Source organism: Lagenorhynchus albirostris, chromosome 1 (assembly GCF_949774975.1).
Source record: "Lagenorhynchus albirostris chromosome 1, mLagAlb1.1, whole genome shotgun sequence".
Lineage (NCBI taxonomy): Eukaryota > Metazoa > Chordata > Mammalia > Artiodactyla > Delphinidae > Lagenorhynchus > Lagenorhynchus albirostris.
The window spans coordinates 74,198,291-74,224,541 of record NC_083095.1 but is presented as its reverse complement, the minus strand read 5'-3'; the positions used below and the strand labels follow the sequence as shown (position 1 = coordinate 74,224,541).

At 56.3% G+C, this 26,251-nt stretch overlaps 1 protein-coding gene across 1 annotated transcript; it reads right to left on the bottom strand.

The window, feature by feature from the left end:
- Positions 1-1,991: 1,991 nt before the first annotated feature.
- LOC132517667 (myosin-7) lies at positions 1,992-24,804 on the bottom strand. Its single transcript, XM_060145313.1, has 40 exons — positions 24,763-24,804; positions 23,524-23,576; positions 22,888-23,096; positions 22,486-22,629; positions 22,039-22,195; positions 21,837-21,864; positions 21,103-21,211; positions 20,928-21,020; positions 20,761-20,824; positions 20,245-20,343; positions 19,914-20,017; positions 19,113-19,251; positions 18,888-19,006; positions 18,630-18,779; positions 18,181-18,351; positions 17,281-17,590; positions 16,939-17,006; positions 16,517-16,604; positions 15,766-15,883; positions 15,497-15,620; positions 15,078-15,214; positions 14,575-14,830; positions 13,704-13,946; positions 13,378-13,554; positions 12,401-12,546; positions 10,985-11,075; positions 9,892-10,281; positions 9,534-9,660; positions 9,257-9,375; positions 8,304-8,500; positions 7,576-7,759; positions 7,242-7,407; positions 6,987-7,111; positions 6,110-6,418; positions 5,666-5,869; positions 4,432-4,557; positions 3,944-4,219; positions 2,944-3,039; positions 2,688-2,822; positions 1,992-2,126 (listed from the first exon to the last, which is right to left on the bottom strand). Exons 3-40 carry the CDS (start codon positions 23,086-23,088, stop codon positions 2,109-2,111), a joined length of 5,808 nt encoding a protein of 1,935 aa, XP_060001296.1. The 5' UTR covers positions 23,089-23,096; positions 23,524-23,576; positions 24,763-24,804; the 3' UTR covers positions 1,992-2,108.
- Between the last annotated feature and the right edge of the window lie 1,447 nt (positions 24,805-26,251).

Below are 26,251 nucleotides of genomic sequence, written 5' to 3'. Positions count from 1 at the left end.
CTGCCTCCCTTTCCCTCTTCCTGGTTCCCTGTCTCAAAGTTGGGCCTGGCCTCCGATTCTCCCTCGCACCACGTTTCTGCCCATCGCGGGGTCTGACATGCCTGCATTTCCATAAGTCTCTGCCTTCTCTAAGCCCACCTCGGCTTGCTCTCTGCCTGTCTCATCTCTGCCTCCACACCCTGCTCCAGGGTCTTCATCCGCTTCTCTCTAACCTGTTCTCCACTTTCCTGATTTTGCTTGCATCTGAAGGTGATCCAGGATTCTCTCCTTTGCCCAGTACCGCCCCACATCGCTCTCCCAGCTTCTCGATCCAAGGCTCACCCTCCCTGTCTCCTCTCCAATCCTCTCTCGGCACCCTCCTTCTGTGGCTCGGATGCCAGCCCTGTCAACCACCCCCCAACCCCCGGTCTGCTGCCCAGTCTCTGGCTGTTCCTCAGCCTCTCTCCTCTGCTCTGGGAGCTTGGATTCTCTGGGCATCCCCTGCGTCTCCCATTTCAAGTGTGTCCCCCTCTTTCCTTCACTTATCTCCTCATTGCTCTCCAGGTCCTTCCTAGGAAGAGGAGCAGTGCTAGGCGAGGAGAGTGGAGGAGGATGTGAGGAGAGGACACAGCACTTCCTCTATCTTTTCTCTCTGTTGGTTTCCCTGGTCACCGTCCTCCAGGTTTTTGAGCCCTCTCCCTCTCTCTCCACTGCCCCGCTCCTCAGGTCTTGCCTTTGGTTTTTTTGTTTGTTTGGTTTTTTTGCGGTACGCGGGCCTCTCACTGCTGCGGGAGTGCGCAGGCCCAGCGGCCACGGCTCACGGGCCCAGCCACTCCGTGGCATGTGGGATCCTCCCGGACCGGGGCACGAACCCGTGTCCCCTGCATCGGCAGGCGGACTCTCAACCGCTGCGCCACCAGGGAAGCCCAGGTCTTGCCTTTTTCCTTCCCTACTCCCCTTCTCCCCTCTCCCTCTCCTCCCATTCTCTAATACTGGCATTCCCTTCTTCCTGGCTGCTGCATTGGGAGCTCAGAGCCCAGAATGGCTGTGTGTGGTGCATGGGGGAGATTCAGGCCAGGGCCTCCCAAGCCCCTGCCCTCTGTGGCCCATAGTCTCAGGCCTTCCCTGAGCAGCCCAGGTGTGGCAGCGACTCCAGGGGAGCTAGGCTTGTTTAGTTGGAGGGGAGCCTGCTCCTTCCTCCATTTTCCAGCCCTCCGGCAACCCATTCCCTCCCCTCCCTTCCCCAGGGTCCTGCTCACACGTGACTCTCCCCAATCCCTCCTCTGCCTGCCTCCCCTCCAGATGGCCTGCTCTAAATGGGCCAAAGGACCCCCGTCTTCCAGCAAGACCAGACGAGGAGGGTCTCGGGAACGGAAGCTACCGTGGGAAGTAACGAGGGAGAAGAATGGAGTGCCTTGGACCAAGGGCCAGGCCCCGGGAGGAGGTGAGGAGGAGAGGAAGGTGGGCTAGGGTACAGTTCTCCTGGTCGTGGTGGGGAGGTGGCTGGAGACCATGGAGGCCGTGTCTGGAAGGGGGTGGGCTATGGATGCAAGTCCTTGTGCCCCTCAGATACCTGCCTCGGACCGGGGCTGGGGGCCCACCTGCCCCAGTGGGTCACACCTCAGGGGCCACCCTTACACACCAAACCTCCTCCCCACAGCCCAGCTTCAGTATTGTCAGAGGTGAGGGTAGCGTTGATCAGATCTGGGGTGTAGGTCCGTGCAGGTGGGCTCACTTGCTCTAGGAGAGCCTTAAGGGCTTCCCTAAATCTCCTTTACCTCCCGGGGTCTCTGGGCCAGGGAGAGGGCTGGCAGGAGAGGTGTCGCCTGCTGAGGAGGAAGTGAAGGGGAGCACCTGGCAGGGCTGCACCAGGATGCTCAGAGCCTCACAGGCTCCCTAGGGAGGCCTCTTGGGTCTGGACTCCTCCTCTGGAGCACCCACCCCCACCCCGTGTCCATGTCCCTGTGTTCCTGTGGCTGGCAGACTGCGAAGAAAAGTCTAGAGGCAGGATCTCACTTCAAGGAAAATTGCTTTATTCTGCTTCCTCCAAAGGGGCTGCTCTCCAGGCTCCAGGACTGGGAGCTTCGTTGCACCCTCAGGATGGGGCAGATCAAGGAGATATGGCACAGCTACTCCTCGTTCAAGCCCTTTGGAAAGGAAACAAAGTCCAAACTAGCTCCGGAGAGGTGGGTGTTGGGCAGGGATGGGCACAGGCAACAAAGGGGAGATGGGCACCAATGGGGGCAGGACCACCGTGTGGCCTGAGGGAGGCCCCCTGGTGGTGGGAGATGGGTCCTAGGGGTCCGTGTGGAGAGCAAGTTCTGGAGGGTAGGGCTCTGGGGTCAGCTGGAGGGATGCTTCCTGGGTGAGGACAAGGGGTCCTCTGGGAGGTGCATCTTAGGTTGGAATTACAAGGTTGAAGGCCTAAACTAGGTGGAAGAGAAGTAGAAATAGCAGTTGGGGGAAATTGGGACACACTAGGTGTCTATCAGTTGGGGTCTTTGCTGACCACCCTAGGGCTGGGATTCACAAAATCATTGGTAGTCAGAATGAGAAGAAGCCTAGAAATTGTGGAGGACTGAGTTACCCCGCCTCTGGGGTCGTGGGGTTCAGCTGTGGGGGTGAATGAAGGGGAGGGATGCTGGGGCGAGGGGCTCTGTCTGAGGGGGACCGATGTGTGTGTGGGCGCTGTCATGCGGGAAACCCACCTTGGCGCCGACGTCGCGGCTCTTGGCCCGCAGCTTGTTGACCTGGGACTCGGCGATGTCCGCCCGCTCCTCTGCCTCATCCAGCTCGTGCTGCACCTTGCGGAACTTGGACAGGTTGGTGTTGGCCTGTTCCTCCTGCGGGGGTTCGGGGGGGCGGGGGGATGAGGCGAGAGGAGCCAGGGATTATTAGACTCCCAGCCTGGGGGCCGGCTCCCTGTCCCCTCCTCCAGGCCTGGGCCCCATCAGGGTCACTCACCGCCTCCTCGGCCTGGCGCTTGTAGGCCTTGACCTTCAGCTGCAGCTTGTCCACCAGGTCCTGCAGCCGCAGCAGGTTCTTCCTGTCCTCCTCCGTCTGGGGGTCGGGCAGAAGTGAGTACGGCATGGTCATGGGAAGCACTGCAGCCCCTTCCCCACTCATCGGCTTTACCCTGAATGCAATATCCTGACCCATTTCAACTCCTGGATCCTCACCAAACACTTGAGTTCCCCTCACAATTTCTTACCCAAAAAGGTATGAATACTTTTAATGGTTTGTACCAAGAAAGAGTCTAGGGAGCGGATGGGCTCCCTGAAATTGCACACAAAACTGTGTGTGTGCACAGGCCCTGGGGGGTCCTGGGGGGTCCTGGGGGCCCATGGAGAGTAAGCCCCCTGTTTCTAGAACCCAGCGTGTGCTGGCAGGAACTCTGGGACTGCAGGCCTGACGGGGTTTCCTGGGCTGCTGGGAAATGACAATGACTTGATCTAGGTTAAGGACAAGTATGCATAGAGGGATGGCGAATCTCTGGATTGGAATGGAAAGAAAATCTGATTGACAGTCTGATTCTAGAAAACACCATAAGAGCTAAAGTCTACACTTCCCTGAGTAACTGAAAAGTTCTGAGATTCGTTTAAATGGTTTGGTGTTTTTTGGTGGTGATGACGCCAGGCTAAGGTTTGGCTACATATTTGCTTTCTGGTAATCTGTGCAGGGTGAGCTCTAGCTCGAGCTCTGGTGTCTGCAGGGGAAAGGCTGAGGGGGAATGCTGAGGTGGAACTTGAAGGCCAGGGGCTCAGAGACTGCCCTCTGAGCCAGGGGACACTCAGGGTAGAACAGGGTCAGGCAGAGTAGAAACAGGGCAACCAGGGGCTGTACTCTCACTCCTTGACCTGTAAGAGGCTAAGAGAGAACACTTCATCCCTCTGGGGTGGCTGTCACCCTGGTTTCATGCCATAATGCAGAGGCCCTGGCCCCAGAGCAGCCGCCGTGCCCGCACCTGGTAGGTGAGCTCCTTGATGCGACGCTCACTCTTCCTCATGCCCTTGATCGACTCTGCATTGCGCTTCTGCTCGGCTTCCAGCTCATTCTCCAGCTCCCGCACCCGGGCCTCCAGCTTCTGCAGCTGCTTCTTGCCGCCCTTGAGGGCGATCTGCTCGGCCTCGTCCAGCCGGTGCTGCAGGTCCTTGATGGTCTGCTCCATGTTCTTCTTCATGCGTTCCAGGTGCGCGCTGGTGTCCTGCTCCTTCTTCAGCTCCTCCGCCATCATGGCAGCCTGTGCACGACAGAGAGCGTAAAAGAACAGGACCCCAGGGCCTCCTCTTTCCCATTAAGGATCACCTCTTTCCCATCCTGCCGTTTGCTCCCTGAGGCCCTCAAACCCACAGAGTGGCAGAGTCACCACTGTTACAGCACAGTGGCCTGGCCTGGACCCACAGGCCTGGTTCGAGTCTTTTGGGGAGGGCAAGAAGGGGAGCGGTCACTCACGTCTGTGATGGCCTTCTTGGCCTTCTCCTCGGCGTTCCTGCACTCCTGCACTGCCTCCTCCACTTCGCCCTGAAGCTGGGACAGGTCTGCCTCCATCTTCTTCTTCTGGTTGATGAGGCTGGTGTTCTAGATAAAGGCAAAGAAAACTATTGAATGTATGCTTTGCTGCCTGATTCTACACTTTTACCCAGAGAAAATTAGAACTGGTCATTTTTTAAAAACATGTCTTGTTCTTAGTATTTTCCTTGTTTTGCACCTGCTTTCTCTTTTCCTATGAAAATAGATATATTCTAGACAATATATCTAAAGGGACTCGGCTCTGAAGAAAGACTTCAAGCAGGAAAGGGTCTGTAGTTCTACTCCTGAGCTCTGTAGTAACACATCTGTGCAGGAGTATGAAAATATTCCAAGGAAAATGGGAGAAACTTGGTTAAAGGGACTGTATCCTGGAAGCGATTATAGTTATAGAAGGAGTGGGGTAAGGAAGAGAGGACCACATCCGTGGGTGATGTCATTCCCATATGTACTAGATTACGGAACAAAACTCCACAGGGCAGTGCAGTGAGATGGACGTAAAAACTCATTACCGAGTATAGCTGAAAACAATGTGTATGGGATTGCAGAAAAATGGTGTTCTGTGGAGAATTTGGTTTGCAAGTAGATGCAGTTGTGCTTCTTTCAACTCCAAAAGTCCCATTTTATTTATTTATTTATTTATTTTCGGTACATGGGCCTCTCACTGTTGTGGCCTCTCCCGTTGCGGAGCACAGGCTCCGGACGTGCAGGCTCAGCGGCCGTGGCTCAGGGGCCCAGCCGCTCCGCGGCATGTGGGATCTTCCCGGACCGGGGCACGAACCCGTGTCCCCTGCATCGGCAGGCGGACTCTCAACCACTACGCCACCAGGGAAGCCCAAAAGTCCCATTTTAATACAGCAAGCTGAGGCTGGCTGTCTTCTAGAGGTAGGATATCACATAACAGCGTGCATTCCACGACTCCCAGATTTGTGATTTTGCCAGGCACCACCAATCCACCATGACACTCTTAGCTTTTAAGTGTAGACCACTTTCTCAAGGTTGTGGTTCCGCAGCCATGACTAACAGAGGCGAGCTGGTCCCAGAGATGAAATAATTTATGATCCATGTGCCTGGACATACGCTTTCTCAGGCCATCTGATTCAGAGCGTCGCTAGGTGTCCTGGCTCTGCTGCTCGGCATGTTTCTCCTGGCCTCTCACCTGGGAGTGCAGCAGCTGCACCCGCTCGCTGGTCTCGATCAGCTCCTGCTCGGCCAGCTTCCGGGACCGCTCCGTCTGCTCCACCACGGCCCGCAGCTCCTCCAGCTCGGCCTGCAGCAGGTTGTTGCGCCGCTCCACGATGGCGATGTTCTCCTTCAGGTCATCGTTGGCACGGACCGCGTCATCCAGCTGGATCTGGGTGTCCTGCGCATCAGGAGAGTGGGCGTGAGAGAGGCAGCTGGGCTCTGGCCCATCAGGAGGCCGTCAGCTGAACTGAATGCTGCGGAGAGCCTCTGGCGGTGGCTCAGGTGGGACCTGTGGGAGGTGCCTGCGACGGCCACGGGGCAGGAGGGATCTGGTGCTGTGATGGGACGCCACCCCCCAACTCGGCCACCGCCCCTCTCTGGGTGAGGTGACCTCCTGCTTCCAAGAGTCACCAGGTACCTTCAGCAAGCTCTGGAGGCTCTTCACTTGCTTCTGGGCCTCGGCGGCCACGCGGTTGGCGTGGCTGAGCTGGATCTCCATCTCGTTGAGGTCGCCCTCCATCTTCTTCTTCACCCGCAGGGCCTCGTTGCGGCTGCGTGTCTCCGCGTCCAGGGAGGTCTGCAGGGAGTCCACCACCCGCAGGTGGTTGCGCTTCGCCTGCTCCATCTCCTCGTCCTTCTCTGCCAGCTTCCGCTCCATCTCTGCCTTGATCTGGTTGAACTCCAGCTGGGCCCGCAGGATCTTGCCCTCCTCGTGCTCCAGGGAGGCCTGGAGTGGGGTGGGGAGAGAGGGTCCGAGGAAGTCAGGGAACAGGATGGGGGCAGGGGTCTGTCCATGAATCGTGGATACAAAGTGAGTTCAAGAGTGGTGTAAGTGGTTCAGTCAAAGAAGCAGAAGGAGGAAGAAGAAAAGAGAATTTGAAAGAAAGAAAAAAAAAGGCCTAAGAGAAGGTGATTCAGGCTCTCACAGAGGATAGCAAGCTATGAAGACAAAGAGGAAAATGAAGAGAGTGGTGTTGCCAAGGAAACCGAGGCAATCAGGCACAGAATGTAAAAACCCGAAGAGGGAGGCAGAGATGGAAGGGGGGTGGGGGAGTGAAACAGGAAATCTTGTCTAAGATGTAATAGGTAAAATGTTTGTGTGAAGGGAACTGAGTGACCGGGTTCATTCATTCATTCCACAATATTTGTTGAGTGCCTACTATGTGCCAGGCACTGTTCTAGGCTCTGAGAATTGAGCAGTGAACAAAAACAAAGGGAGATGAGAACAGGGACCACAGCCTAGAGCTCAGCTTCTTCTCCCACCCCTTGCGCACCCCCTACCCCTGTGTGCGCACCTCGGCCTCCTCCAGGGCCGCCTGCAGCTCCAGCTTCTCAGCCTCCAGCTGCTTGCGGACCTTCTCCAACTCGTGGATGGTCTTTCCACTGGAGCCCAGCTGCTCAGTCAGGTCGGAGATCTCCTCTGTGGGAGGGGCGGGCCGCTCAGCTGGGGGCAGCCGGGCTCCAACGGGGGGCACGCCTCTAGGAGCCGCTGGGTGGCGCCACGTGCGGACCCTCCCTGCCCCGCCCCCGCACCCGGCCTGGGCCCGCACCCTGCAGGTTCTTGTTCTCCCGTTTGAAGGTCTCCAGATGCTCCAGGGACTCCTCGTAGGCGTTCTTGAGCTTGAAGAGCTCGGTGCTGAGGGAGCGCGCCTCCTTCTGCGAGGACTCCAGCTCCGACTGCGACTCCTCGTACTTCTGCTTCCACTCGGCCAGGATCTGCGGGGACGGGACGCGGCTCACCGGGCAGCCCCAGCCCCACGTCCAGCCCCAGCCCCTCTCCTGGGCTCAGCCTCCTCCCAGCCTCTGCCTCCTGGGAGGACGTTCCTGACTCCCGCCTGCCCGCCTGCTCTGGCCCCTGGCTGCGAGTCCCCAGCCTGGGCCCACCTTGTCGAAGTTCCTCTGCTTCTTGTCCAGGGCCGCGGCGGCCGCGTTGGAGCGCTCCACGTCCACCATCAGGTCTTCGATCTCATTCTGCAGCCGGTGCTTGGTCTTCTCCAGAGAGGAGCACTTGGCGTTGACGGCCTCGACGGCCTCCTCGGCGTCCTGCAGCCTCTGGGCCAGCTTCTTCCTGCCCGTGTTGGGGGAAGGGGGGTAGTGGTGGGAGAGGGTGGGGAGGATGGAGGGTGTGGATTTGGACAAGGGTACACATTGTGAGGCTTGTAGAAAACAGTCTTTGAAAACTCAGAAGCATTGTTGGAGAAACCTGAGGACAGGCCCAGGGGCTGAGAACGGGGCAGGCAGAGGTTCTGGGAGGTGTGAAGACCCACAGCACCCGGAGGGCCCTTTGCGAGGCATCCCTAGGCTCTAGGCTGCAGACACGGAGGACACATGGGCTCTGAGCGCCCCCATCTCCCCTGCCATGGCACCCTGCCCCAGGTGGGAGCGCTCTGCCCTCAGACAAACCTTTTGTTCGTCTTATATTCGGATGAGAAACATAACGCGAGCAAAAAGCTTCCCTGAGAGGAGAAGGAGGTGGGGCCAGGGCAGGGTCCTCTGTGTGGTCAAAACACAGCTAAGCATCCATCCCCTGGGCCAGACCCACTGAGGAGTGGGCTGGGCTGCATCCTACCCTCACAGGGGCCTCAGCCAGAGGCAGGCCGCCCGGGACTCACTTGGCCTCCTCCAGCTCCTCGGTCCTCTGGATGGCGTCCGTCTCATACTTGGTCCTCCACTGGGCCACCTCCGAGTTGGCCTTGGACAGGACGCGCTGCAGCTCGGCCTTGGCCTCCGTCTCCTCCTCGTATTGCTCCCGCAGCAGGTCACAGTCGTGCCGGGCTGACTGCAGCGCGTGGGCCAGGGCGTTCTTCGCCTGGGAGGGGCGGCACCGGGAGGCGGGCTCAGCTTTCCCTGTGATGCAACTCCAGTTCCTGCCCGTCTCCTCACCCTAAATTTCAGCACTAACACCCTAGTGGCCTCACCTATCTCTAAATCCCTAGTGGACCTGGAACGGTTTACTAAGTACTATAAGCAAAGAAAGTCCGTACAGCACTGCGCTATTTACAAAATGCTTCCTGCCCATCCCCCCCGTGCTCCTCACCCCTGTTTTACAGGGAAGGAGACGGAGGCTCACAGAGGTTTGTTGATTTCCCCAAGGTCACCAAGCTCTAAGAGGCAGGTTAGCATTTGAGACCTGGCCTTTTTTAAAAGTCATAGTCGTTTCCCTTTTTCATGAGCCCAGCAAAGTGCTAAGAATTTCAGGAACGAGTGGAGTTTCTTTCTGCAGTTTTCAGCTTGCTCTGCTAATCCCAGGACCACTTGTACAGTTTCTGCATCCCATACCTATACCCAGTGAAGGCCATCACATCTCCCTAGTTTATTTCCTCACCTCGCTTCCCCCCGACCTGGGCACCCTTACTTCATGCCCTCCAGAGACAGCAGCAGAAAGACAGAGGGCCTCCGCATGGGGAATAGATTAAGGAGGCGCGTGGTAGAGTCTGGGCTATTATCCCTTTTGGAAAATGGGAAAATACTGGGTAGATGGCAAGCCTCATTCTTAGGAAAGAAAGTGATGTGGATGCGAGGCCAGCCAGTATGCTGGACCAAGTGCCCTGAGTCCAGGCCTCACCTTAACCTCCTCCTCCAGCTGCCTCTTGAGGTCCTCCAGCTGCTGGGTATAGGTGAGCTTGCCCCGGGTCAGCTGGGAGATCAGCGCCTCCTTCTCATCCAGCTGCCGGGACAGCTCACCTGGAGAGGCACCGAGGCACGCTCAACTCTCAAAGGTCAGTCAGTCCTCTCTCCCCCAACCCCTCCCCTAACCCTCAGGTCCCAATCTCTGGAGAGATATGTGTGTGCACCCAAGCCTGTGGTGGCTCAGGAAGTTGGGAGACTAGGGTGGGGCTCACCATTCTCGGTCTGCAGCTTCGCCCGCTGGCTGGTGAGGTCGTTGAGAGAACGCTGGGTCTCCTCGGCCTTGCTTCGGTGCTCGTTCATCTGGTCCTCCAGGGTCCGGCACATCTTCTCCAGGTTAGCCTGAGACAGGAAGGGGAGTCATACGATCTATGTAGGGGGTGCTGAAGGGGTGTGAGTGATGCAATTAAAGGAGAAGGGAAGAGAAAGGCATGGAGGAACAAAAGGGTCCAAGAACTGGGTCGAAGAAGGGAAGCAGGAAGCTGAACCATCAAAGAAGAGAGAGGAGGCACGGACAGAAAGTGGAGGCAGGTGGAGGGAATGGGAGGAGGGGAGAGGAGAGCAGAGGCCCACCTTGGCCTTGATGACCTGCTCCATGTTGGAGGTGACGTCGTCCAGCTCCAGCTTGAACTCGCTCTTCTCCTTCTCCAGCTTCTGCTTCACGCGCTGCAGGTTGTCGATCTGCTCGCCCAGCTCGGCCACGCTGTCGGCATGCTTCTTGCGCAGGGCGGCCGCCGTGGCCTCGTGCTGCAGCGTGGCCTCCTCCAGGTCCCGCCTCATCTTCTGAAACTCAGCCTCGCGCTTCTTGTTCATCTCGATCTGCACGGACGTGGCCCCGCCGGCCTCCTCCAGCCGCTCACTGATCTCCTCCAGCTCCCGGGACAGGTCTGAGCGCAGCTTCTCCACCTTGGCCCGGGCAGTGCGCTCGGCCTCCAGCTCTTCCTCCAGCTCCTCGATGCGCGCCTGGGCAGGGTATAGGGGGCTCAGACCCACCGCCTGACCCCTCCATCACAGCCCCCTCCCCAGGGCTCTAGAAGGCTCCTGGCCTGTCTGGAACACCAGGCAGCTTAGTTCCACCAGTGGACAGGTAGAAATAACAGGATTTTGGTGAGATGGTTTGGACAGCTGAGTTTGGGCCGGAGCATTGTACATTGTCGTTATTGGAAGGAAAGTGGTTGAAGCTTGCTCTTGAAGAAGGACAAAGAGACCTGTGTTCCAGGGATAGTTTAAGCAGTTTTGTGGCAAAAATAATAGAAGTTGGAATGAGAGAGCCAGGTTCGTCTGACCAGACAACTAAAGACCCAACACAGCGTTCACTCTAGAGGTAAGAACTGAAGTCACAGACCATCAGGGCTGAAGGGACCTTAAAAGCCACAGGGAACAAGGGAGGACATATAGACCCAGAGATTGGCAGTGGACTACCCACAGTCACCAGCTGAACCACAGCTGATATAGGAAGCTGGGATTTCTGTCCCCAGACCCGTGAGTGTTTCAAGATCTCTTCCTATGTCATCCTTGGATCAGCCAGCCCTCCTCGAGGTGCTCCACAGGGGAACTGTGATGGCCCAGCACCTCCCTTCACAGACACAGAGCCAGTGCCTGTGATGCTGGGACAGAACGGCCTGGAGGAGGGTTGGGGGGCTGAGGACCAGCCCAGGGACCTTACCTGAAGCTCTTTGAGCTTCTTCTGCAGCTGGCTGCCCAGGGCCTGCTCATCCTCAATCCTTGCATTGAGGGCGTTCAGCTCAAAGTCCTTCCTGCGGGGAAGGAGGGAGGGTGAGGCAAGGGAGGCTGGTTGGGCTCCAGGAGGGCCTGCCCGTGGTTGGAGATGGTAGTGAAACAAACGAGGAGCAAAATTTCATCAAAAAAACCCCAGCTTCCAGGGCTGTTGTAAGGTCCCTGCAAGTGTAACACCTGCTGAAGGATTGAAGTTCAACAGGATATATAACAGGAAGAGCACTGTAGGTGGAGTGACAGGACCTGGGCTCCGAGATGCTCCCTTCTTTGGTCTGTAAAATGAAGGTGTTGGACTAGGTCGACTCAAAGGCCCCTTTTAGCTCTGATGGTCTTTAATTCTGTCACTGTTACTTTGGGCAACTTGGTAACCTTTCTGAGCCTTCCTTTCCTCTTTGGTAAGTGGGGTTCAAGTACCATTCTTTTTTTTTTTCGGTACGCGGGCCTCTCACTGCTGTGGCCTCTCCCATTGCGGAGCACAGGCTCCGGACGCGCAGGCTCAGCGGCCATGGGTCACGGGCCCAGCCGCTGCGCGGCATGTGGGATCTTCCCGGACCGGGGCATGAACCCGTGTCCCCTGCATCAGCAGGCGGACTCTCAACCACTGCGCCACCAGGGAAGCCCCAAGTACCATTCTTAAAAGGTGGTTTGAGGATCACTGGGATCATATATTTATTCATTCATTCAACAAGTACTGTGCCTGGGGAAGTGTGAAGGTTTCCTGGTGAGATTGTAGACCAGGATGAGTTTCACAGCCTTTCATAGTCCTGACCCTAAAGCACTTTGATCATCCAAAAATGCCCCACAGACTCACAGTTCGCCAGGTGTGAAAAGTGGATCTACACATTTTTGAAGATCTTGCAATAAGAATCGGAACCACAAGATCACTGAACAAAGAAGTAGCCAGACCGTGCCCTGCTCACACGTGGTGGCTGAGCCGTTTCTCTGCGGTCCTCTGGGCTCTCTGTGAAGGACCTGAAAGGATTTACCTGAGAGGCTTTTGTGTGGAGCTTTCCTCCGTGTTAAGCAACTGGTCTCCAAAGAGACTTGTGTATAAAGGGGGTGAGCTGTTATTTTCCATCCCTTTTGAGTGCCCAGCAGGAAGAGAGGGCTTGAGGGATCCGGGTTAGACTTTTGCCAGGGAGGCCTGCCGGGCCCTGATGTGCGTGTCTGGGGGAGGAAAGCCCTCTTCCTGGAGGCTTTGCCCACAGTTTTGCACCTACTTATGGAGGCTGCATGAGGCTGTTGCCTCTGAGGTTGGATGTCTTGGCTCAGCTAATATTGCCATGGGCGGAACAGTCTGCTGGGCGGGGGAGGAGGAAGGGCGATGGGGCGGGGAACACGCTACTTTTTTAGCCGCTCATCCAGCTGCTGCTTGTCGTTCTCCAGATCCATGATGCTCTCCTGGGTCAGCTTCAGGTCTCCTTCAAGCTTCCGCTTGGCTCGTTCCAGGTCCATACGCACCTTCTTCTCCTGCTCCAGGGATCCCTCCAGCTGACGGAGAAAAGGACCAATGTGCCCCGTTAGGCCAAGCATCCTTATTTGGTGATTTGGGAGCTAAGTCCCTCTGTGGTTGAGGAATCCTGAGAGGTGTCAAGACTTGGGAAAGCTTCCCCAGAATGGGCCGGTTGTTGCCAGGGGACTGTGAGAGCACCTAGCATGGAGGGATGCTCAGTAACTATTTGATAAATGATTGAATGAATGACTGTGGGATGAAATCCCAAAGCTATGTTCATTCATTCTGCATCCTATAAGCACCTACTGGATACCAGGCCCCCTATTAGGCACTATAGACACAAAATTGAATAAATCCAAGTTCCCACCTAAAGGCAGCTTCCAGTCTATGGCTGGGACGAATACTTCAGTAATGATAACACAGAGTGATAAAGAGTGATTCAGTAGAGATATGCTCAAAGGACTACGTGTGAGAACAATGATCACTAAGGATCAGATCCTGGCTAAAATATTAGAAGTCCAAAGATCATCCTTGAGGAGCTTCACAAAATTCCCAAGAAAATGTTTCATGTTTTTACAAGTTAACCCTCTAAATCCCGTGGTTGAAGGGAGAGACATATAGGCTTGAACATCAAGTGAAATAAGGAAGCCCATCTCTACTGTGGATCACATCAGCAAGATAAGATATATAAATCAGAATTGATCACCCCTCCCCTTTTCTATTCCCTAGCTCCCTTCTAGAAAGGTGTCAGGAGAGGGAGCACTGTCCAGCCCCACCCCCCCAAACACACACACACACACACACACACACACACACACACAAGCACAGATGGACATGGTATATCTAGGCCCTTGTGACAATCTACTTACATCGTCCACATGCTGTTCCAGCTTGACCTTGGCCTTGGTCAGGGTGTTGACCTTGTCCTCCTCAGCCTGAAGGTCATCCAGGGCCTGTTGGTGGGCCTCTTGCAGAGCTTTCTTCTCCTTGGTCAGCTTGGCAATGATCTCGTCCAGCCCAGCCATCTCCTCTGTCAGGTTCTTCACCTGTTGACCAAGAACCCCATCCCCTTTAGGGTCAAAGGTCACCAACCTGGAGACATCTGTGGAGACCTCCAATGCCAAGGACCTGGGCCACACTCAGGTCTGGGAATCCTGAGGAGACACGGGCTGGAGCCAGAGGGAGCTGCCCTCACCTTGTTCTCTGTGGCGTGCTTCTCCTTCTCCACCTTGGCCAGCGTCAGCTCCAGGTCATCAATGTCCCTCTTGAGCTCAGAGCACTCGTCTTCCAGCTTGCGCTTCTTGGCCGTGAGCTCGGCGTTCATCTCCTCCTCGTCCTCCAGCCTCTCGGTCATCTCCTTCACCTTGGCCTCCAGCTGGATCTTGTTCTTGATCAGCTGGTCGCAGCGCTCTTCCGCATCAGCCAGGTTGTCTTGTTCCTGAGCGCAAGGTACAGAGGGGAGGCTGTTTGGTGGATGGGGTCCTCGCCCTGGCAAGTGCATGGAGGGACAGGCTCCACCCTCACTATAGGAGGGGAGCTCTAGGATCTCCCCAGCTGAGAAGAACCTCAGAAGGATGGGGAGAGGAAGAGTTTTAGGGCAATGTGATGGGAGCACTGGGGGATGAGAGCCGAGAGGAAGGGAACCAGAAGTCTCTTTATCTGGCCCTCTTCCTCTGGTTCTTCCATCAACGGGAGGGAACTGTGTTTGTTGATGCCAGCACTTTACATATTTACAACCTAGTGAGATGGGTGGCTTTATTTCCCATCTAGAGATGAGGACATTGAGACTCAAAGATAATGCATGGTTTGCCCAAGGTTGCAAAATTATTAAGCTGTGGATCCAGGTTGAACCCTGGTGGAAAGCCCATGTTTTTAAGTTAGTTCTTTCTCCCTTTCCCTTTCTTTCCCTCAAGAGACCTCTTTGGAGGTCTTTGGAAGTATTGATTCCAGAATCCTCTGCCTATGAGGGCACAAGATGGTGAGCCCCTGGGTGGGGAAGTGCAGGGTGTGTGGGGGATGTGGGCAGGTGTAGGGCAGAAGAGCCAGCAGAGGCCCGGGAGCCTCACCGTCTGCACTTGGAGCTGCAGGTCGTTCTTCTCCTGCAGCAGGGACACCATCTTCTCCTCCAGCTCCTTGCGTCGAGCCTCCGACTTCTCCAGAGCCTCTTTGAGGCGCCCAAACTCCTCCTTCATGAGGGCTATTTCCTTCTCTGTCTCTGCGCTCTTCAGCAGCGGTTTGATCTTGAAGTAGAGCTTCATCCAGGGCCAGTTCTTGACCCCCATGAAGGCCCGAATGTTCCACTGGATTACCAGCAGGGAGTCTCTGCAGGGGCACAGCAAGAAGGTTGGTGAGAGAGCTTCCTCCCTCCTCCCCGTCCTGAGGCCTTGGCTCCTGGGTCATGGCCCTGTCCTCCATCCATCCCACACTCCGACAGCAAGGCCCACCCTGTGTCTGTATGTGTGTCGTGCCCCCTTTGTCATTTGAAGACCTGGTGTGCTCTTTCTCCTTATACTGCCCTGAACCAACCTGGGCCTTAGAGACCTGAGAACCTCCTTTTGAGATCTCTCACCTGCGTTCCAACAGCTTCTTGAACTCCATTCTGGAGAGCACACCCCGGGACTGAGCCTGGATGCGGGTGATGATGCGGCTCAGCCTCTCGTCCCGCATCTCCTCCAGCAGCCCCAGCAGCCCCGCCTTGAAGAACACCTGTGGAGAAGGTGTGTGTGGACATGACTAGGACAGGCAGGATGGAAAAGAGGGGGTGCTTATCTTAGAGAGGCTAACAATGCAGGAAAGAACTGGAGGAAGGAGGTCAATGGCAGCTGGAGCTGGCATGGGGGAGCAGTGCTGTCTGGTCCATGGGGAGGGCTAGCACGTGGTTCAGTAATGTTCCTGAGATGGTTGGTAAAAGGAAAGGAGCCATGAGGTGAGGAGTCAAAGGACAAGACAGGTCTTCCTGTAGTCAGTTTGTTTCTTCCCTTTCCTCACCTTGGTGTGGCCGAACTTGTACTGGTTGTGGTCAATGTCCAGGGAGCCCAGCAGCTTCTCTGACCCTTTCCTGCTGTCAATGAACTGGCCCTCGGGGATGGCTGCCGGGTTCAGGATGCGGTACCTGGGAGGGAGGTGCCCGTAGTTACCCACGTTCTGCACTGATCTGCTCTGCCCACAGAATCTGAGGCCACCTGAAGACTCCCCTCCCACCTGAGGCTGCCTATGCTCCCCCTGTTCCCTGAGCCCTGGGGGGCCCTGGTACCCACCTCTGCCGGAAGTCCCCGTAGAGGATGCGGTTGGGGAAGCCCTTCCTGCAGATGCGGATGCCCTCCAGCACGCCATTGCAGCGCAGCTGGTGCATGACCAGGGGGTTGTCCATCACCCCTGTGGCAGGAGGGGAAGAGAGAGGAGTGTGTTGAGAGAGCACGGGACTAACAGCCAAGGGTTCTGGGTTCTGATCCTGGCTCTGCCACGTACTGGCCTATAACCTTAGCAAGTCAGTATTTTTTCCTAGCCGTGTTTTGAGAATAACCGAAAGGCTTTCACGGTCCTTATTTTAGATGGTTTATGCCTATTATCATAGGTGATAGCCAGGGCAAATATAGCCCATTTTTTAGAGAATAAAATAAGCCCGGACAGGTTAAGGGACTTGACCGAGGTCACTGAACTGATCAGAAGAGAGCCAGGCCTTGAACCTAGGCACCTGAACTCCTCCATCTCCTTATGATTCATTCAGAAAGGGATAAACAATCCTTACACGTGTCACCAGCGGTTGTAAGGCACTAGTGAGGTAATGTCCATCAGAGTGCCTTGCACATTACTCTGAGCTACACATTCCAAATGTAAGGCAGCACTGTGGCCGAGTTGGGAGGTAGTGTGTGAGACTCCATGGGCAGTGGGAGGAGAAGAGTGTGATTTGGAAAGCTCCATGGTGGGAGCTCAGGAGGTGACCTAGAAGGCCCTGACCCCAGGGCAACGCGTCTCAACCTTGGGCTGGGCCCGACTTCTTGGGCTTACCTGGAGACTTTGTCTCATTGGGGATGATGCACCGCACGAAGTGGGGGTGTGTGGAGCGCAAGTTGGCCATCAGCTTGTTCAGATTCTCCTGTGGCCCAAAACCCAAGAGGGAAAAGTAAAGAAAGGGAAAGAAAGAGAAGTGAGCGGAGAGGAAGGAAGGGAAAGAGAGACAGAGAGAACTCGAGGAACTAGAGGATAAAGGAGGGCTAGGGGAGACGTGGAGAGGGAGAGGATGGGAGGCAAGAGCGACAGTGAAGTGAGGTGAGATGAGAAAGGAGTGGGAGACGAGGCCAGCAGATGAAGGAGAGAGAAGACAGGGTGGACAGGATCAGGAAGGGCCTGAAGAGACTGAGGGGCAGGAGCTGGGGATGAACCAGGCAGGGGGCAAGCGGGACTGGGGTGGCGCTGGGCCACATGCTCACCCTGTGCAGAGCTGACACGGTCTGAAAAGATGAGCCTTTCTTGGCCTTGCCTTTGCCCTTTTCGATAGCTGTGGGAAGGAGAGTCGAGAAAATGGGACGAGTGTGCACGTGGGGAGTCTGGACAGGGGGTGAGGAATCACAACCTCAGGCTCTTCACATTTAGCCTGCAGGCCAGGGTCTTCATTGTGGGTGCCTCAGCTTCTCCACCCAATTCTATCTCACTGAACCTGTAAAGCTTGGGGCCCAGCCTGACATGGAAGTGGTGGGGTGTAGCACATGACCTGCCTCAGAACCACGGCAGAAGTCCTTCTCCCAGTCCCCTGGGTCCCAGTCTCCACTCACGTGTGTCAAACCCAGCATAGTTGGCAAACAGGGTGCTGAGCAACTTGAGCGAGGACTTCTTGTACAACTCCACCACCGTCTCGTTGAGGGGGTCTTTGTTTTTCTGTAGCCAGCCTATGATGTTGTAGTCCACCGTGCCGGCATAGTGGATCAGGGAGAAGTGGGCTTCCGGCTTCCCCTTGATGTTGCGTGGCTTCTGGAAGTTGCTGGACTTGCCCAGGTGGTTGTCAAACAGCTTAGCCTTGAAGGTCATGTCAGTGGCCTTGGGGAACATGCACTCCTCCTCCAGGATGGACATGATGCCCATGGGCTGAGGGTGGAGGGGAGAGCATCACTGAGCCTGCTTTAAGCAGATGGAGATGGACCCTGCTCTAGGGTCAGTATTTGCAAATGGAGATGCTCCTTTGGGTATTAGGTATCAGTGTCAGCTCTGAGTACAGTTATCTATTGACTGACACCTGTTCAAGCCTTCCCAAGGTGGGACTTTGTTTGATTTCGGAGGGACCTTTGTGAAAGTCTGGGAATGTGGATGCTACAGGTGCTTTACACACCATTCCATCGCCCAGATCCCTGAGATGATGGGGTTGAAAATAGGTGTTCTCTTATGCGCCCCTGTGCCACCCTCAAACTTCCTGCTCCTTGATAGGTAAACCAGGGCCGCAAGCACACTGGTATGGGAGGCCATCCTTGAGGTGCCCGTCCTCCGTGTGTCCACTCTCAAGCCTCTGGAAACTCAGCTCTCCCAGGCACCACCCTCTCCTGCAAGGTTCTGGGAACTAGGGCTCGGGCTTCTTCTGCTGTCTGGATCTCCCAGAAGGGAGAGGGGTCTGCCACTTTTCTGGGCCGTTCATGCATGTGGGGTGTGAGTGGAGAGTTCAGGCGGAGGGGCCGAAGCGGCACCTTCTCGATGAGGTCGATGCAGGCCTGCAGGTCCATGCCGAAGTCGATGAACTCCCACTCGATGCCCTCCTTCTTGTATTCCTCCTGCTCCAGCACGAACATGTGGTGGTTGAAGAACTGCTGCAGCTTCTCGTTGGTGAAGTTGATGCAGAGCTGCTCAAAGCTGTTGAACTACAGAGCGGGGGGTGGGGGAGGGGAGCGGGTCAGGAGGGCAGCTGTCCGTGGCCCATGCGGTGCGCCCAGGGCCGCGTCCAGCCTGGCAAGGGGTGCAGCTGGCCCCTCCCCTCCCCTGTCAGGGCGGGGAGGGAGGGCGCCCTGAAGACACATGACCGTCTCCACCAGAGCACACCACCGTCCCCGCGCCTGGCCTGCAGCCGGCTCAGCCAGCGGTGGCTGCCTGTGCGAACCAGTGAGTTACTGTTCTCCCGGCCCCGGGGCTCCCCACTCACGTCGAAGATCTCGAAGCCGGCAATGTCCAGGACGCCTATGAAGTACTGGCGCGGCTGCTTGGTCTCCAGGGTGGCGTTGATCCGCGTCACCATCCAGTTGAACATCTTCTCGTACACGGCCTTGGCCAGCGCCCCCCTGGCGTACACCACCTGGAAGGTGGAGGAGAGGCCCCGATGAGAGAGTGGTAGGAAAGAGTGAGTTGCAAATCTCCCACTGCACCATGCTAACCCCCCATTTAACTTCTGAAGGTGACCCACCTGCTGGACATTCTGCCCCTTGGTGACGTACTCGTTGCCCACCTTCACCCGAGGGTGGCACAGCCCCTTGAGCAGGTCAGCTGAGTTCAGCCCCATGAGGTAGGCGGACTTGTCGGCCTCTGGAAGGAAAGGGCAGGTAGCAAAGCTGGTAAAGGATGCGATGACTCCTCTGCAGAGGTAGGCTTCAGGGGCTCCACAGCTGCTCCCCGCATCCCTGACTCCCACCTTCGGTGCCATCTGGCTCAGCCTGCTCCTCTCGCTGCTTGAGTTTGAACTTCATGTTTCCAAAGTGCATGATAGCTCCCGTCAGCTTGTACATGGAGTTCTTCTCCTCTGATGTGAAGCCCAGCACATCAAAGGCACTCTGTAGGCAGGCCCGTATTGGTGGAAGCCAGAAATGGGAGTATGGCAGGTAAGTGAGACCCCTCTTGAACTGGAGAGAGATCTTGTCTCCCGAATCCCTGTGAGCTCTGAGACTCCCGTCCCCAGTGGGGAACTCCAAAACTGAGACGGGAGGTACAAGAGCTGGGTGGGGTGTGGACTGCCTCAGCCCCAGCGTCAGTGGTCAGGCTGTGCGCTGGAGGTGCTGAGGGTTGCCCACTCATGTTTCCTACTGTTACCCCTCTTCTAGGCCCTCCCCTTGCTTCCCCGCCTGGACCTTTCATATGTGTCTATACCCGTTCTTTACCTGACAGCCTGCCCCAGGCCCACGGCATCTGCGTGACCACCACTACCCCGTTTCCCTTGGTAATGCCTTGCTTTTTCGCTTGTCTGCTTCTCTGTCCCATGGCTTTCAACCCTCTCTGCTTTGATTGAAAACACCAAGTACTGGCCTGCCCTGTCTTAACCACACCCGTACCCCAGCACATCCTGGTCATAGGGCACATTCTGGTCCTCAGGGAGGGCTGTACCACGTTGAACAACAGACAGCCAGTGCCTTAGCTCTATTCGTGGGCCAGTGAACTGGCCCCATTTACCCCTGACTGCCAACCCCCTCGCCTCTCAGCTGGGTCCTCACGCACTTACATCAGTGGCCATAAGTTCCTCTGCATCATCAATTGAGTCCACAGTAGTCTCTCCTTGGGAGATAAATGCGTAGTCATAGGGGTTGTTGGTGATCAGCAGCATGTCTGGCGGGGGAGAAAGACGTGGTTAGAATGTGAGTGCAAACCCCTGGCCCTCCCTGGGGCTATCTGCCACATGACAGAAAAGCACATGAACAGGGCTTATTAACAGGGTCCTACATCCCACAGAACTGAATCCAGCAGTGCCATAAACCCAGGGCCTGTCAACAAGCAGCCACAGGTGACCAGGTTGCCATGGAGATAGTTGGTCTCGGTTGGTAGCTGTGACTCACCCAGCAGCTCAGGCTTTTTGTTAGACAGGATTTGGTAGAAAATGTGATAATCTCTCTCTGCTTTCAGCTGGAAAATAACTCTGGACTTTTCCAGAAGGTCTGTGAATAGTAGGGGAGAAGAAAGAGAGGAAGAAAAGGTTGGGATTTAAGTATAAGGAAATAGAGAAAAAGGAATGATAAATGTAGTGAGAAAAGGACAGAGGGAGAGGGAGACAAGAGAGGGAGAGAGACGCATACACAGACACACAGAGATGGAGATGGAGTCCCAGAAGGAGAGAAATGATCTCCAAGAAAAGTCCCAGAGAAAGACACGCAGATGTGCAGAGACAGTGATGGAGAAAGACCAGAGGAAGTCTCAGAAGGAGACGAATATATAGACCTAGAGACACAGAGGTGGAGAGAGGGAGAGAGCCTGAGGGGCAGGGCCCTAGAGAAAGACAAAGAGGGAGGTTGAAACGGAGATGGTTAGAATGAGGATGAGCTCAGGCTGAGCCCTAGCAGATCCCTGGCACTCACAGGTCTCTATGTCTGCAGACGCCAACTTTCCGGTGGCCCCAAAATGGATTCGAATGAATTTCCCCTGGAGAGGTGGAGAAGAGTGGTGATGAGTTGAGGGAAGGCTCATACTTGACACCATCCCTTGACCAGCCCAAATCCCAAGTCCAAAGTCAGGGACCACTCACAAAGCGGGAGGAGTTGTCATTCCTGACGGTCTTGGCGTTGCCAAAGGCCTCCAGGGCGGGGTTGGCCTGGATGATCTGGTCCTCCAGGGTGCCCTGCAGAGGTCAAGAAGGGTGGCGGGTGAGAGGCCTCCTCCTCCCTTTTGCAGTGCAGGCCCCTGGAGGACAGTAGGCCTACCTTGCCTGAGGCCTGCTCCTTCTTGCTGCGATCGCCAATGGCGGCAATGACAGCAAAGTACTGGATGACCCTCTTGGTGTTGACCGTCTTCCCTGCCCCGGATTCTCCACTGTTGGGACAGTTGGGCTTATTAGGCAGTGAACAAACATTGTTTGAGACCAACAAGCCTAAAGTCAGGAGAGATTGCCTAGTTTTACTTGGCAGGGGGAGCCCTGAAGCAGGAAGCCACCAGGTAATATGCATCTCAAACACACAGCTGTACTCTGACGTACATATGGTCAAGGGTAGCAACCAGGAAGGATGCTGAAAGAAGGTGTGGATTTGGGCAGGTGGAACCTGGTCTTAGCTGGGCAAGGTCAATCAGAGGAGATGGGCCTGGGCTGTTTTGGAAAAGAATGGGTGGGGCTGGAAGAATGGGGAAGGTTTGCGAAGGGAACGATGAAAGAAAATGAAGAGGTGAAGAAGATGTGGTGTTACTGGGATTATGGATAAAGGAGTGATGAGCTGGAGGGGCGTGAGTGAAGGAGATGGGAGAGGAAAAAATAAGAGAGGGATGGGAAGCAGAAAGGAAGGGGGAGAGCAAGGAGAGGTCAGGGTGAAGGCCAGAGAAGAAATCAGAGCTGGCATGAAGGTGGAGGGAAAGAGAACTGTGGGTCTATGCACAGGGGCTGTGGTCCTCATAGGGGCTGGGCTCAGGGAGATTCTGGAAGGGAACGGGTAGGAGCCACACTCACGTGATCAGGATGGACTGGTTTTCTCTGTCTGGTGGGGGGAAAATGGGGAGGAAAAGTCAGGAGCCACATAAGATGCTCCATCTGGCTTCCCCCACCCCCCAACCCGCCCCAGCTCCCTGCCTCTCTTCGGCAACTCCCAGCGGCCTGAACCCCTCCAGAGGAGGAAGGGCCCTCTGGAAACCCTTTGCTTGGGGCCTGTCACCTGTCAGCATGTACTGGTAGGCGTTGTCAGAGATGGAGAAGATATGGGGCGGCGCCTCGCTCCTCTTCTTGCCCCGGTAGGCAGCCACCACCTCGGCGTTGTACACCGGCAGCCACTTGTAGGGGTTGATGGTGACGCAGAAGAGGCCCGAGTAGGTCTAGGGGAGGAAAACGAGGAGTGAGTTGCCAGTGATGAAGGGGGAGGGTTGGCGGTTTTCGGAGTTACAGAAAGGTCTTAGGAGAGGAAGAGAAAGGAAAACATATGAACGTGCTCAATCTGAGCAATCCCAGCCCTCAGGGTATTAGAACTGCACCAAGGATGCAAGGATTGGGACAGAGTGCAATACTGCCTGGGCACAAAAGACAGAAACTCTCGGGACTCCAGGAGGTGGAATTACGTGGAGCAGGAAGCCACTAGATTCAGAGGGATGTCCCGGGGTGCACTCACGTAGATCATCCAGGCTGAGTAGCGTTCCTTGAGGTTGTAGAGCACCGCGGGCTCGTGCAGGAAGGTCAGCATGGCCATGTCCTCGATCTTGTCGAACTTGGGTGGGTTCTGCTGCAACACCTGGTCCTCCTTCACGGTCACCGTCTGCAACAGCCCATGTGCAGGCCCTGCTGTCAGCCCCCTCAGCAGGGATAGGATTTGGGCAAGTTACAGGACGACGATGCTCATGAGATAAGGACCCAGGGTCCCAGAGAAGAAAGACCGGATGCTGGGGACGAGAAGGGCTATTTGGAGGGAGTAGGTCCCTACCCAGAGGAAGGGCAATCCTGGTGGCACCCCTCTCTGGCCACCCAGGTGTGGGGGGCATCTATGGTGGCCTCTCACACCGGCCCTGCCACCTACCTTGCCACGCTCTGTCTCGGCGGTGACTTTGCCACCCTCTCGAGACGAAATCTTGGCCTTGACGAACTCCTCTTTGTCATCAGGCACGAAGACATCCTTCTTGAGGTCGAAAGGCCTGGTCTGGTCTTCCAGCCGCTCCTTCTCCGACTTGCGCAGGTAGGGGGCGGCCTCCCCAAACGCAGCCATCTCTGCATCCACCATGGCTGGGCCTGCAGCGGGAGGGAAAAGGAGCTGACTGCCCTCCCCCCCACTCCCCTCTCGGGGCTCTCCCCTTCAGCAGGAGCCCCGAAGCCTAGCACTGTGCTCAGGGCTCAGGAGGGGTCACCAAGAGTCCCTCGTTCCTTGAGCTCATCCTCTAGCCTGAGAACTCCCTAGCAAACCCGTCGGGGCAGAGCGGGGAGGCTAACCTCTGTCCTGGCTGGGGGTCTCCTAGAGGAGCGAGGAGTGTCCCCGGCTTCTGCGAGCAGGAAGCTAACTATACCCACCGTACCCGTCTCTGAGCCTCATCCCTCCCTGGCTCCCTCACTAGTCACAGGTAAGAACTCCTGGCCACCAAGCCATGCTCCCAAGGCAAGGCAGAAACTAGAGTTGTGTGTCTTCCCAGATCCCCCACACCCCATCTTCAGCTCTCCTTACCTTGGCTTCTCGGATGTGCCTTCGAGAGGAAAGGGGGTCAAGCTGGCTGGGGCCTGGAGAGAAGGAAGGCTGGCTGGTGAGGACTACTTCCCTGCCTCGCCCTGGCCCCGCCCTTCATCTTCCCTCCGTCTCAGGCATGAACGTGGGTGGGCGGTGGTGGTGGCTTCTCTGGTCCTGTCCTCTCTCTTGCTTTCCCCGCCCAGGTTCCTGATGTCAACTCAATGAGTCCCTCACTCCTCACTCCTGGCAGATGACCCCACCCTTGCCTACCCCCATCTAGTGAAGCTTGCCTTTTTGAGCCACCTGATGTACAACCAGTGGTCACATTTTGGGGCTTTACAGCCTACAGAGCACCTTTATGCACGTGCTCCTACTCAGTCCTCACCCCATTCTGCAGAGGAGGAAATCTAGGTTAACCGGCTTGCTTGTCCAAGAACACGTAACAGTAAGTGGTGGAGCCAGGACTTGAACCCCAGTCTCAGGACTCCAAAGCCAGTTCTCATCCTTCCTGTCCCCGTTTTATCGTCAGTTGTGGTGAACACTGTCAGAGAGGAGCCGCTGTGGGTCTCTTCTCGTAGACAGACCCATGGTACAGCCGAACGCTCTCCACAACAGACGTGCACATTCAGTATGTATACAGCACAAGTACAGTGTCAAGGGTACGAAGACAGGAATAGCCACACCACGTGCCTGTGCCTGGGGACAACTTCTGCAGGGGGCACACACACGGCAGTGGGCTCGACTCCTAGTTGCACACGAGCCCCTCCACGTGCATGGACGTGGGTAGTTACACATCGCAAGCCTAGCATTTATGCGCACACTTCCTAAACAATCGTCCTCCGCCATCCTCTTGCCCCTCCCCACAGATGGACCTACCTGTCCTCGGGCCTGATCATAAACATGTCTCCCAGTTGATATTTTTGTGTCTTAGGCAGTGAGGTACATAGCCTCCCTCACCATGCATTCAGACACCACACACGTGTGCACACACACACACACACACACCCCTCTTGTGCATTCCGGTCCCACATGCTCAGATACACGCACCTCCCCCTGTAACACATGAGCCCCCCACTCCCCTGGCACATACATGCATGTTTAGACCTTCCCATGTGTGCTCAGTGACCGGACCTGGCACTCTGCATGAAGCCCTGCATACAGCTTGCTGTTCCTAGGGAGCTCCTTTCGAAACCTGGGGCCCCTTTTCCCAGAGAAAGGCCCCCAGCTCTACGCTCTTACCTGAGAGCAGCAAGGAAAGAAGACAGAGTGCAGGAGAGAGCTGTGGAAGTGACCTGGTCAGGGGCTGTATATATGGGGCAGCAGGGCGCCCCCCACCCCCACCTGCACCCAGTCCCCAGCCAGATTTAGAAAGGACTGTTGTCACTAGAAGCATTTCCCCCAGGCTCCCCCCCCCCTTCCCAAACCGTGCTCCCCTCCCCGCCACCTCCAGCTAGGAAACAATTGGAAGTGGTTGTCATTGTTATGGCATGGAGTGAGCAGGGTCTGATTCCAGGGGGCGGGGATGGCTCCAAGTACAGCCAAAATATCTCCCAGGCCAGGCCTCACATTCCACAGCTGGCAGGAGAGGGAACTGACCACGACCACCATGACCTCAGGCAGGCAGGGCCCTGGCCCTCTGCTCCCCGTCTCCCCCGACTCCGTGCTCTCCTGGCCCCTGACACTGCTGCCCTCAGGGCCCCTGCCCCCAGGACCAGCCTGGTTCCTCTTGCACAGTGTCCTTCCTACTCCTTGGCCTGGGTCCTGCATCCAACTGTGAGATAGGACGGGGCTGAGTGTCAGCAGCAGAGGGGTAGGGCAGAGTTGGGCCCAGGGTAGGGGCTAGATGGGGGCAGCTAGAAGGAGGTTTCCCAGCCAAATGGCAAGAACGACGACCAGGGAGCTTAGAGATGGGGACTCTGGCTCGGGCACTGATTTCTTTGGATGGCTGGGCAATGTGTTGAGGTCACCAAGCCTCAGAGCCAGACAGGTCTTAGTGATGGGTCCAAGTCCTTCACTTTATGGAGAGAGGAAATGCCTTCTTTAAGGTCACGCAGCCAGTCAGGGCAGCAAGATTCAAGGGCGGTGGAGAGGAGCTCAGCAGATGGAGATGGAGCCCAGCCTGTGGAGGGAGGCCTGGGAAGGAGGGCTGGGAGTCCAAGAATTCGAGGACCCACTGTGTGCGGAGGGCAGGACCCGGCTGCCTGATGGTCCTAGTTTGGAGCCTGTTGCCCGTTTTCCTAGCTCTGCCCACAGGTACATAATGCCCTAGCCCAGGGCCATAGATAATACAGCTGCCCTGATCTAGAAGGAGATGCCTAACCAAGACAGCGGTGCCTGCCCACACCCCTCTTGTGTTCTGTGGGGTGATATCTCTCCGGCTCTGGTGAGATTGGTATTCTGGCAAGTTGGGCAGAGGGACAGGAAAGATCTCCCACCTCCCTGGGGGCCTGAGGAGAAGCCACAGAGGAGGGGAGGAAAGGGAGCTGGGGCTCAGCCTGTGAGCACAGAACGTAGCCGATGCCACTCCTCCGGCAACTGGGTGTGCAAGCTTCGCTGGCTCCGTGTCCAGGCAACCACTGCGTGGTCTGGTTTGAAATTCCCCCTCCTTCCCAATCACAGCTCTTCAGAGCACGTGGGTCACTCCATCTGATTAGTCTGCTTGGAAGGAGAGCTGCAGGCTGGGGGGTGGGGTGCAGCACAGGTACACTTGGAAAGTGGGGGGGGGCGG